Genomic DNA, 12,114 nt, shown 5'->3' on the forward strand with positions numbered 1-12,114 from the left:
TGCACAGATTCCATGTAAGCAAAGTGTCAACCAATTGATTGCAGGCATTATTATAGCAGTTTAAATAATTAAATATTTTCTCCTGATGATGTGACTCTCAAGAATTTTTCAACACACCTCTCGTAGGTTATAATAAATGTCGCAGGTTACTAGTGAGGATGTTAGGTCACAAAAATTATAGAACACTGTCTTACTTTGTTTTGTAGAGATCTTTTAAAATATATTTGACCATAGAAATATTGTATGAAGAGTGTATTAGTAGTTGAAAATATATTTTAGAGTGGGCTGTGGGGTCGACATGCTTAATCAGCTTTTCAACTGTAAATTTTTACTAGTTTACTTTTAAACAGTTTTCACATTTCATCCCTCTCTAATTTCAGAAAGGAAACACAGCATTGCACATAGCGTCTCTGGCTGGCCAGACAGAAGTTGTTAAAGTGTTGGTTACAAGTAAGGCCAATGTCAATGCACAGTCTCAGGTAAAGTTACTGAACTTTTACTAAGAATGTTACTGAACCAAAAAAAAAAAAAAAAGTTCATGATGTCAGTGTCTTTCTCCTTTTTTAAACTGTAACATTATTACAGTGTGTAAGACAGCTTTGTTGGCATTAATGATGGCTCTGGAGAAGTGGGAGATTGATAGAGCAAGTAAAATTAGGAGTGAGCAAAATCATTCGAGTAAAATAAGAGCAGTTCTTCCTTTAATCAGCTTCCCCACCCCCAGCTATTGTCTTTTATGGCAGGCAAATGCCTGGATGAACATACCATCTCCTTGGCCCAAGGCTGTTCTTGCTGGTGGCTAGCCAAACACACAGAAGATGAGGAAGATGATTTAATGTGCTTTCCAATCTCTGTCTTTTGAGGAAAGCCATTTGGGGAATAGAAGGGTGTCTCCTGAATTCTTTGATGGCTTTATTTAGCCTTTTCAATTTTATGTTCAATGTTGGGAAAACCCTATTTTGAAATTAAATTACAGTAATTTTCTGTTTCAAGCTGTATGCATTCTGTGCAGATGATCAATGAGAATGAGAAAATCTTGATTGTGAAATCCAGTGTTGTTTATAACTGTTCTTAAAAGTGTCATGTAATATGGAGTACAGCAAAGCACTTCACCCTTCATCTTAAGATCTGCCCTCCAGTAGTGTCCTACTAACTGCATTGTTACCTGGCCAGAATAGATAATGAAAAAAGCAGAGTTGGTAGAGAACTCCTGGTTCAAGGAAAGATATCCTATTTCAAAGTAATCCACTTTTACAGCCTGAAAGGGTTACCTCACTTTTTCTGTATAACTTTTATAAGGAAGTACTATTGGAATATGCAGAAATAAAACACTTTTTTGAATTAATGTGAAGGTCAGCTATAGAAAATTGAGAGAAAAGAAAAAGACTGTGTTTGTTAAAGGGATATGTTAAATATCATATATTTTCAAGAAACACATTTCTTTCCCTGTGTTTTTTAGCATATTAAAAATGAAAGAATTTTAAAAATCTGCTTTATTTCTCTCCATTGGTGCTGCTTGTTTACCATGTGCATTTCACTCAGCTTGGACAAAAACAATAGTTTCACTTTCTGGTTCTTGTGCATTAGCCAAATGCTGAAGTGTTTGGTTTCTAAACAATGCAGGAGAGTGTTTAAATCCAAACAGAACAAAAAAAATTGTTTAAAGAATTTTTCTTTAAAAAAATAATCTAACGGTTCTTCTGCTGAAGATAGAATGTTACGCTGTAAAAACACCCTTTTGTTGTTTCAGTCCTGGGAACAATCTAAAGATGCAAGCACCTATCAGAACCTCAAAGGGCTCTACCCTGACGGGCAAAAGAAGGGTGCTTTCTGCAGTTTTCTTAGTTCAATTGAGTTAACTTAACATGACTGAAAAGCCCTCTTAACTCTCATTAATAGGAAAGCTTTAGATCAGGGGTGGGCAAACTTCGGCCTGGGGCCCGTATCTGGCCCTTCAGACGTGTGTGCCACGGCTCCGCATGCCTCCCGGAAGCAGCGGCATGTCCCCCCTCTGGCTCCTACATGTAGGGACAGCCAGGGGGATCCATGCACTGCCCCCGCCCCAAGCACCATCCCCGCAGCTCCCATTGGCCGGGAACCACGGCCAATGGGAGCTGCAGGGGTGGTGCCTGCAGACGGGACAGTGTGCAGAGCTGCCTGGCCACACCTCTGCGTAGGAGCTGCAGGGGGGACATGTCGCTGCTTGAGGTAAGTGCCACCCAGAGCCTACTCCCCTGACCCCTTTCTGCGCCCCAACCCCCTGCCCCAGCCCTGATCCCCCTCCCGACCTCCTACCCCTTGGTTCCAGCCCAGAGCACCCGCCTGCACCCCCAAACCCTCATCCCCAGCCCACACCCCCAGCCGGAGTCCTCACCCCCCTCCTGCATTCCAGCCCCCAATTTCGTGAGCATTCATGGCCTGCCATACAATTTCTGTATCTAGATGTGGTCCTCAGGCCAAAAAGTTTGCCCACCCCTGCTTTAGATCATTTGAACTGGTCGTGCTGTAGCCTAGACTCCCCCTTAGGTCTTGTCAAGACTAAGATTTAAAGGTGTGATGTTAACATGTGATAGCTAACACATGCTAACAAACACATTTAAAAAGTGATAGTGTAGGTACTGCGCTTAACATGTGCTAAACAGGTCAAATCTAACATGTCTTAAAGGCCTTGTTTTCACTAGCAAAAAATGGTGGTACTCGGGACTTCTAACACACGTTAAAATTATGACTGCCTTATCCAGACACACTAGGATTTTACCACATGCTAGTTACCATGTATTAGCTAACACATGGTAAAAAACAAAACAAAGCAAAACTCTTTTTTTCATAGTTTGGATACATCCGAGAACCTTTGTTGGCGTAAAATGCACACTGATGGGGTGGTGCAAAATTCATCTTACTTTCTCTCGCTCGACAGCCCATTCAATTCCCTCTCTAGTTTTCTGGAGATGCTCTGCCTCCCCGATTTCATCCCCTAGCACCTCAGCTGTCCTCTGTGGTAACCAGGCATTGGGGAGGGAGACTGTGGAAGTCTGCCCTGGGAAGGAGGTTTTGAATAATGGACGTTTAGTTCCTACACAAATACCCAAGAGTGTGGATGACCTGTGGGGATTCAGCTCCTGTGTTTGCTGAGCCCCAGTGGTCGTTAGAGTCCCATGCCACAAACTTGCCTCTATCCAATGTTTGATCCTGAGTTTGAGCACCAGTTGTAACACATTCCTTTATACGGCCTACAACTTGATTTTAGCTGAATTTAGCAGCCTTCGGGCATGAACATTCAAAGATTTGTTTTTCCTGATGCTGACCCTGCTTTTTGTGAGCTTGGCTCTTCCTCTTTCCCTGAAGGCAACAGCTGTGCCCTGCTGACAGAGCCAGCTTTGGGCACACAGGAAAGTAAGGCCTCTGTAAACCAAATCTTCATATTCTTTAAAAAAAAAGAGAACATTTACTTTTGTCTGTCCTTTGCATTTGTTCACAAGGGGTGTTTATTACCCATAGAAGAGTAGAAGTTAACTTTAGGCTGTGGCCCTAATGGCTGCTTCAGCATCTTAAAGATTAAAAAAAAAAAAAAGATTATGTATTCTCTGTGGCACAATCTGAGAATTGTGATAAATTGAGGATATGCAGGAGAGTTCTCTTTCACCTTCCAGTGCTGATAGTACTTGGCTCTGCCCAATTTCACCCTTTCATTATTTAACTAAAAAGGAGAACAGGCTTCCGCTTGCACTTTAAATTCATATTTAAAACATTCTAACCCAACAGTGTTCTTGAGTTTCTTAAGGTTGAACTAAATCAATAAATAGTTGTAATAATAAACTTACTGTTTGAAAGGAAAGGAGAAAAATTGGCATACTCTTTCTGTGTACTTTGAATTAGACTACCAAATAATAAGTGATAACTTGATATCACTTGCCCTGGTGAATTTTTTGTGTCTTTTTTGTTAAGCAGAATTAATTGTGTGCTAACTAATTTCTCAGGCTCTGATTTAGGAAAGTACTGAAGCACCTGTTTAACTTTAAGTATTGACTCCAGTAGGATATAAACACCTGCTTAAGTGCTGTCCTTAATAGCAATACTTTCCTGAATTGGATCAAAATATCAAAATACCCAAACATTAACTGACTATGCAGATTGCACTTGCCATGTAAATTTGTGCTTGACCTCAACTTTGTTCTGCTAAATGTCTCATAGATACAAATACTTCTCTTGGGCAAGAGGAACATCCTCAAGTTCAGTTCCATCATCTTTATATCTGTCCTTAACTCCAACCTCCTGTTTGCCTCCATTATCCGTAAACTTTGCATCCTGGACAGTGAAGTTTTGTGGCCCTACCACATATTCTTTGTCTGAACATGCCCCATGTAGGCCACTATCTTTTTTCCACATTGGTCAAAAATCTTCATCCATGCCTGCTCTCTTGTTACCATGACTATTATAATTCCCTTCTACATGGCTTCCCTTAATCCCAGCCCTTCAGAGTCCAGAATTTTGCTGCCCACTTGCTTACACAAACAAATCTTGACATTACTCTCAATTCCACTGAGTGTCTTCCACTGAGTGTCTTCAGTGTCTTCCTGTATTTGTGAGGTCCAGCTCAAAAATTCCTGAACTTGTTTTTGTCTTCTTGAGAGACTTGTCCTTTTTTGTTCCCTTCCCTGCTCCTTCCTCTCTTCCTGCTCTTTGTGCCTTCATACCGTCTTGCCAGTGCTGATGTCCTCCTGCTAGAGTTCTTGACAGGTGGGAGAGCCTTCCTGTACCTCCCCACTTCATTGCCTTACTACTATTTAAAAATGCCAGCTGAAACCTATCTTTTCTATTTTGTCTACATCTCTTAATTTTCCTCTTCCTTGGCTGTTATAATTTATTTTCACTTCATAACTGTTATTAATTAACTCTCCATTTGGCAGTGTGATACAAAAGAAGGGTCTACTTCTAATTGCAAACATCCCATTGAATTCAGTGGAAACAATATCAGGCCTTAACACTGTGTTTATTATATAGCTTCCTCATGTCCCCCATCCCCGAATTAACTCCAAATCTGTTTGTTTCAGACACTTGGTCTGTTCACAGAAATGAATAATAAACACTTGTTAGCACTAGTATCTTGCTATCCACAATGTTCTTTGGAACCTGACTGCCATTCAGCTTCACATAACATTCAAGTTCTAAAGTTCTAAGTATGTGTGCTCTTCTACTCCCTCTCCCTTTCCTGTGGGTTACTCCACACCTTCCCCATCCCTACCACCATCATGTGGCCTGGCTTCTAACTCCCTCCCCAGTGACCGACCCTCAAGCTTCCAGTTCCTTTCTGCCCTGTGACTCCTCTGAGGCCTTTAGACCTTCCAATGCCATGACTCCTACACCACTCCTAAAACAGCTTTGATGTCCCAGGAGGGGAAGTATCTTCTCTAGCAATGTTAAATTATGTGGTCTCTGTGGGTCCAGTACCACTCCCTCCAAATTTCTCTCACACTTTGTGTCCTCTGCTTTTTTTAAAAATTAATGGAGATATCCTATCTCCTAGAACTGGAAGGGACCTTGAAAGGTCATTGAGTCCAGCCCCCTGCCTTCACTAGCAGGACCAAGTACTGATTTTGCCCCAGATCCCTAAATGGCCCTCTCAAGGATTGAACTCACAACCCTGGGTTTAGCAGGCCAATGCTCAAACCACTGAGCTATCCCTCCCCCTGTTCTCCAGAGTACATTAAACACAGTATTTGAATAGAACTACCAAGCTCCAGCACAAATACAGAACCTGCACATGTTACCATTGGTAGAGATGAGAACCCACTCGTTGCTTCCACTACTTCTGGTAGGTGGGTATGTAGGGTGGGATGGAGCTTGAAGCCTCAGGAAAGTTCATAGAGAGAGTGGGGACTAAAGAGATCATGGAAGAGAGGGAAGTTTGGGGACAACCATATCCCAAGCACAGATCTTCATTCCCAGTCTGAACGAACATCCTGGATGTGAGGACCTGTGTGCACCCCTGTTAAATACTAGACAGAGGCTGAGTCAGTATCCAGTTTAAATGCAAATAAAGTTTTGTTTTATTTTAGACTACATGGTGGGAATTCTGAAAAGCCCACTCAGTCTCCTTTTTTATTTACTTTGCACTACTATTAATATTGTTTGTGCTTAGTGGTTGTGGTCCTCTGAAATCTTTCCTGTACTTAGGCTGCCATAGACATTTTTGGCCATCAGAGTTGCTTAAAGTAACTGTAACTCAGCTATAATTTGCCCAAAGAAGAAAAGGAAGGATGAGTCTTCAGATCCAATAGTCAGTTGAAGAGCTAGAGTGAAATGACACAGATGTGAGCCAGTAGCCTAATAACTTTTATTTATGTAATGTATTTCTGTAATGTCAGTCACTTCTCCCCACCACTTTTGTGGTATATTTTCTGTTGCTGCTTCTGGCCGGCTTCCATTCCCAGTCTCAGATTGAAGTGGTGCAATTGTACATTTAAAGAATCTTGTGAGATGATCCTCTTCACTCTGAGGGCCCAAATCCAGGAACCTGTTTGAGTCAGCACTTTTACCAGTAAAGTGCACGATCCTTCCAGATCATTTCGTATTAAAATGAAAACAGTTACAGTAATACAGGGTGAGCTGCGTCATGCCACTTACAAGTCTGGGTAACCTGAGAGGAAATGGGACACACACAATCCACCTGAGGTCATTTCAAAGGACAATGGTCCCAGTGTGAAATATATAAACACATAATAATAGGTCAGAGGAAGGAAAGATTGTTGGTCTTATTTATGTTGTTCTATTTATTTATGCAATAGGAATTCATTTTGCAACCCATGGATAGTTGCTTAAAATGCAGGATATGACACTTTTGAGTAACCAGTAGGTAATTTAAAGAGATTAAATCTTTCCTGTTTTGTGGTATAATCAAGGCCATCTCAACTTAAGCCACTTCAAAATGCAAATCAGCAGGCTTGTTAAGTTGCTTTACAAGTTGCTGTGCTTGAGCACAGCAAAGCTATTTTATAAACCCATTAGGCCATTTTATTTTTATGAGTGGAATTACTGATGCTATGGATTTCGGAAATCCATGTAATGTTAGAGACTTGGAGAAAAATCATACATGGGTTTAATGTTAATCTCCAAAGCAAAGTACTAAATGGACCCTCCCACCCTACCCCCAGACCCCTGAAAGATTGTGTTCCTTATTGTTGGAGCAGTGACGGAAGTGTTGATTGTAAAAGGAGAATCACTCACCTAAGAATTGTTGGTTAGAAACTCACTCATCTTAGTAGTATTGTTGAATTAGTTTTAACTGTGCAGACTGGGTATTTTATTGATTGAAGTCACTCACTCAAATGTAATCTGAGAAACCGCTTTAACTTGTTCAGAAATGCTGAGGAAATCCTTATTTAAGATCACTAAGTCTTGCTGACCCTGAGATCTCATGGTGCCTATAAAGAGAGAACTGGTTGAGCACAGGGACAGTCCACCTTCTTTCAATTGTTTGAAGAGATGAAATCCTAGGAAAATCTGAAGAATTTAGGAGAAAAGGGACGGACACACAGACAATTAAAAACAATGGAAAGGTGATCAAAAATTGCCCTAATTTTCCGAAGGGTCATGGCCCCCGGGATCCCCTTGAAATGTTTATCATATTTTCCTGCTCACTTTGGCATGTCCATATTGTCCACTGCATCTGTGAGATCTAATAAACCCTCTATCCAGAATGATTTTGTCTGGATACTTTCATTTTAGTCTTGTATGTTCACATTTGAAAGAAAGGGAAAACATTCCCAGCTGGCTGTAAGGAGTTCCCTTAGATGGACCTATCCAGTTGAAAGCTTACATCATGCCCCCTGTCCTCAGTATTGTAGCATCTGAGACCTTCGCCTACTCCCACTGAAGTCAATGGAGGTTTTGCCATTAACTTCTATTTGGGCAGGAGCAGAACTATTCTTACCCATCGACCTGAGCGCAGCAGATCTTTGGTGTTCAAGGCATATTTGTGGAGGGCATGGGTTATGAATTGTATGTAATAGAATATATTGTTTTAGAACAATACTTATACAATATGTTTTTCTATTTCAGAATGGTTTCACACCATTGTATATGGCAGCCCAAGAAAATCACCTGGAAGTTGTTAAGTTTCTTCTTGACAATGGTGCAAGTCAGAGCCTTGCTACTGAGGTAAAAGATCAAGTTTTGCTTCATATAAACAAAGTTTAATGTACTTCAGAGGATTTTATCACCAGCTTTTACAGATGGAGTTTTGCATCAGTCCTTCACAGAGAGAATTACAAACTAATAAAATGCTCCATCTAGGAATCTTATTAATGAATTTTGAGCTATTGACTTTTTCATTGTTTTTAATCATTCATAGTAGTTAAGGCCCAGATGTTTAAATATATTTAGGTGTTGCAATGCTGGGTGCAGCAGCAAAACCTAACTATCTTTAAAAATCTGGGCCTTAGTCTTTAACAATAAATATAATCACATTATACTAATGACATTGAATAAAGCATTTTTAATAGAGTGATCATTGTAATCATAGGTAGTGGATAAATGATTAGAGCAGAGGGTTGGTGATCAGGCAACAAGAGTTCTCCACCTGATTTGCTTAACCATGAGCAAGTTCCTAACCGTTCGGTGTCCTTTTTTCTGTCCTTAAAAGGGAGATAATACTAACCTCATTATGAGTACCTGAAAGGAAAGATGCTGTGTAAGTGTAAAATATTCATAGTCGTAGCAGCACCAGAAATATTCATATACTTTAAATACAAGTCACTGAAATCTCCTTTACAAACCATTTTTTTTTCAAATGTCTCAAATTTAGTTGAGTGCCAATTTGAATGTTTGGTCTCTCTATAATTTCATAATACATTCTGCTGCTGTTAAATTTTAATTTTATAAAGGAAATTGTTTAAAAGAAAAACTATCTAGGTTTTAGAAGACTGTAAAAAACAGTTAAATGTCTTCCATGTAAAACTAGTTTATTGTACCAGCATGTATTAGAAATGTGTATTAATGTCTATGCTGTATTTAAGTAAAACTTTTCACTTTGTTTCTTCTGAAATCAGCACTACAGAAAACAAAATTAATTGCTAATGGATTGAAATTGTTTCAAAACTCAATAGCAATTAGTTTATAACTAAAATCCCATTTCAGCAAACTTCCTTTTTACAGAAATTTGTATAAGATTACTAAACCCCCCAAACATTGACGTTAAAGCTTTTACATACTGTAAACCAGGCCTGCACAACTCGTAAAGCGGCGAGGGCCATATTACTCCAAAGAAAATAGCCGAGGGCCGAAACCCCCCGGCCGTACTGAAACGCCCCCCCCCCCCCCCCGCGCCACCCAGCCCCGCCGAACCCCATCTCCCCCCCCCCAGCGCCGCCCAGCCCCCGTGTAAGCAAGCAGGACTCACCCCGGCGGCGCCTCCTGCTGGTCTTCTCGGGAATTAGCTCATCCAGCCGTTGGAGGGTCCGGGGGCATTAGCTGCCTTCCCCGCGGAGCCTCTGGCCCCCCGGCCCGCTGGAGCGCAGCCGAGCGGGAGAGGTGCGGGGCTCCCCGGCAGCGGCGGGGAAGTTTATCGGTTTGGGGGACCCTGACCGGCTCCTCGCCCCTGTACGCCGGCCGCCCCGCCTGGGACAAGTCTCGCCCCGGCAGCCCCTCTCCGCCGCATGTCTCTGATGGGTGGCCCACACCCCCGGGCCGCGCCGCCCACCCGGGCCCTGCCCGCTCCGCGCTGCCCCCGGACGCACCGTGCTGCCCCGTGGGCTGCAGGGCTGGAGCAGCCGCCGCGCTGCACTGCAGCGCTCCCGGCCCCGGCCGGCCATGGCCCGTGTGCCCAGGCTGCTGCACAGGGGCATCTCCTCCCCAGGCCCGGCTCGGGATCCAATGGGGCAGTGAGGGGGCGGGGCGGGGCTGGGGGCAGGGATTTGGGGAGAGATCCAATGGGGGAAGGAGGAGGCGGAGTGGGGCGGGGGGGGGGGGGTGAGAGCCCCTCCGGGCTCCGCCTGTGCGCCGGAGCAGAGGGCAAAATTGTTTGTTTGTCCAGTGTCCCGACCGAACATCGTTCAGGACGCGGGACAAACAAGCAAATATCAGGACAGTCCCGATAAAATCGGGACGTCTGGTCATCCTAGCGCCGCGTCCAGGAGCAGCCCTGGACAGCGCTGCAGCGGCGCTGCTCCAGAGAGGCCTGAGCTCCTCCCGCTCAGAGCCGTGTGGTAAGAGGGCGGGGCTGCGAGCTGCAGCCGAGCAGCGGGAGCTCACGTCCCGCTGGAGCCAGGCCGCTGCAGCGCTGTCCAGGGCCGCTCCTGGACGCGGCGCGCTGAGGCTCTGGGAGACGGGGGAGGCGGGGGTTAGCAGCATGGTAAGGCTCTCTGAGCTGGGCATCCCCCCCCAGCCCTGACCCCCAGCTCCGAGCACAGCCCCTGTGAGCTGAGCAGCCCCCGACCCCATCCCCCAGCAGCCCTGACCCCCAGCTCCGAGCACAGCCCCTCTGAGCCGGACACCCCCTGACCCCAGCCCCCCCCAGCCCTGACCCCTAGCTCCGAGCCCAGCCCCTCTGAGCTAAGCACCCCCCGACCCCATCCCCCAGCAGCCCTGACCCCCAGCTCCGAGCACAGCCCCTCTGAGCCGGACACCCCCTGAACCCAGCCCCCCCCCCGGCCCTGACCCCTAGCTCCGAGCCCAGCCCCTCTGAGCTAAGCACCCCCCGACCCCATCCCCCAGCAGCCCTGACCCCCAGCTCCGAGCACAGCCCCTCTGAGCCAGACACCCCCCCCGACCCCATCCCCCCGCAGCCCTGACCCCTAGCTCTGAGCCCAGCCCCTCTGAGCTGGACATCCCCCTGACCCGGACATCCCCCTAACCCCAGCCCCCGTGAGCTGCGGCTAGAGCCCAGGCCGGATGCCTCCCCCCTCGCTCGGACTTACCAGGTCTGCCTCGTGCCCAGCCAGCGCTTCCCGCCTCAGCAGCCCCGGAAGTGACGCTGGACGCCAGGCAGGAGGCGCGGGAGATGGCGACGCGTGTGCGGGGGGGGGGGGGCCGACCTCACAGCCCGCGGTGGGGGGCAGTTTCCGAGTTCACCCCCTGCCCGGGGGGGCCGACCTCACAGCCCCGCGCGCCGCGCTCTGACTGCCCTGACAGTCAGAAGCGCGGCTGCCGGGTTCGCCCCCTGCCGGCGGGGGGGGGGGGACGACCTCAGCGCCGCGCGCCGCGCTCTGACTGCCCTGACAGTCAGAAGCGCGGCTGCCGGGTTCGCCCCCTGCCGGCGCGGGGGGGGGGGGGGCGACCTCAGCCCCGCGCGCCACGCTCTGACTGCCTTGACAGTCAGAAGCGCGGCTGCCGGGTTCGCCCCCTGCCCCGCGCTTCTGACTGTCAGCGCAGTCAGAGCGCGGCGCGCGGGGCTGAGGTCACCCCCCCCCCCCCCCCCCCCGGCAGGGGGCGAACCCGGCAGCCGCGCTTCTGACTGTCAGGGCAGTCAGAGCGCGGCGCGCGGGGCTGTGAGGTCGGGCCCCCCGGGCAGGGGGTGAACCCGGAAACCGCCCCCCACCGCTTGCCCGCGGGCCGCGTGTTGTGCAGGCCTGCTGTAAACAGAGCTGATTAAAAGTTGCAATTTCTATTTCGTGGAAAGTGTCAAAGTTCTGAGATCCCCCGGGGTTTTCAGGCTCTGGTTTTGCGGATGGATCCTGTGTGCCAAGTTGCAGTGCCACTCACTGAAATTTGGCCATCAGAAGGCTTGCAGCGCCTCCCTTCCCCCCAAAAAATCTGGTGCCCCAGCAGTGTATAACCACTGTTGTATGGGGATAAAGGGGGCTGCACACTGAAGTTTGCCTAGGGCGACAAATTGTCTTGACTGGCCTCTACCTAGAAACTTGAGCTCCCCAGCAGCTCAGGAGGCGAGCTGGCAGGACTGCAGGTAGAGTTTCATTAGATGTTCAATGAAACTGATGCGTTTCCACAAAATGCTAAATCAGCATTTTGAAAATATGTCTATAAAATTATACATATATATTCCTTTCTAGCTGTTATGTATCTGTTTGCTTTCTTGACCTTACCATGTGAGTATAGTTTCAAATAGATTTGGGGGGAAATTTATTATATAGTATGATCTAATTTCACCCCAGGAGAAGT

General features: G+C 46.5%; 1 protein-coding gene across 2 annotated transcripts in view; it reads left to right on the forward strand.

The window, feature by feature from the left end:
* The window catches only part of ANK3 (ankyrin 3), a 305,045-nt gene that overhangs the window by 81,757 nt on the left and 211,174 nt on the right, over positions 1 to 12,114 (forward strand). For both annotated transcript variants that reach the window (XM_065407161.1, XM_065407162.1), the window contains exons 4-5: positions 381 to 479; positions 8,059 to 8,157. In XM_065407161.1, the coding sequence (XP_065263233.1) occupies positions 381 to 479; positions 8,059 to 8,157 (198 nt within the window). The remainder of the gene's footprint in view (positions 1 to 380; positions 480 to 8,058; positions 8,158 to 12,114) is intronic.

Source organism: Emys orbicularis, chromosome 7, assembly GCF_028017835.1.
Source record: "Emys orbicularis isolate rEmyOrb1 chromosome 7, rEmyOrb1.hap1, whole genome shotgun sequence".
Classification (NCBI taxonomy): domain Eukaryota; kingdom Metazoa; phylum Chordata; order Testudines; family Emydidae; genus Emys; species Emys orbicularis.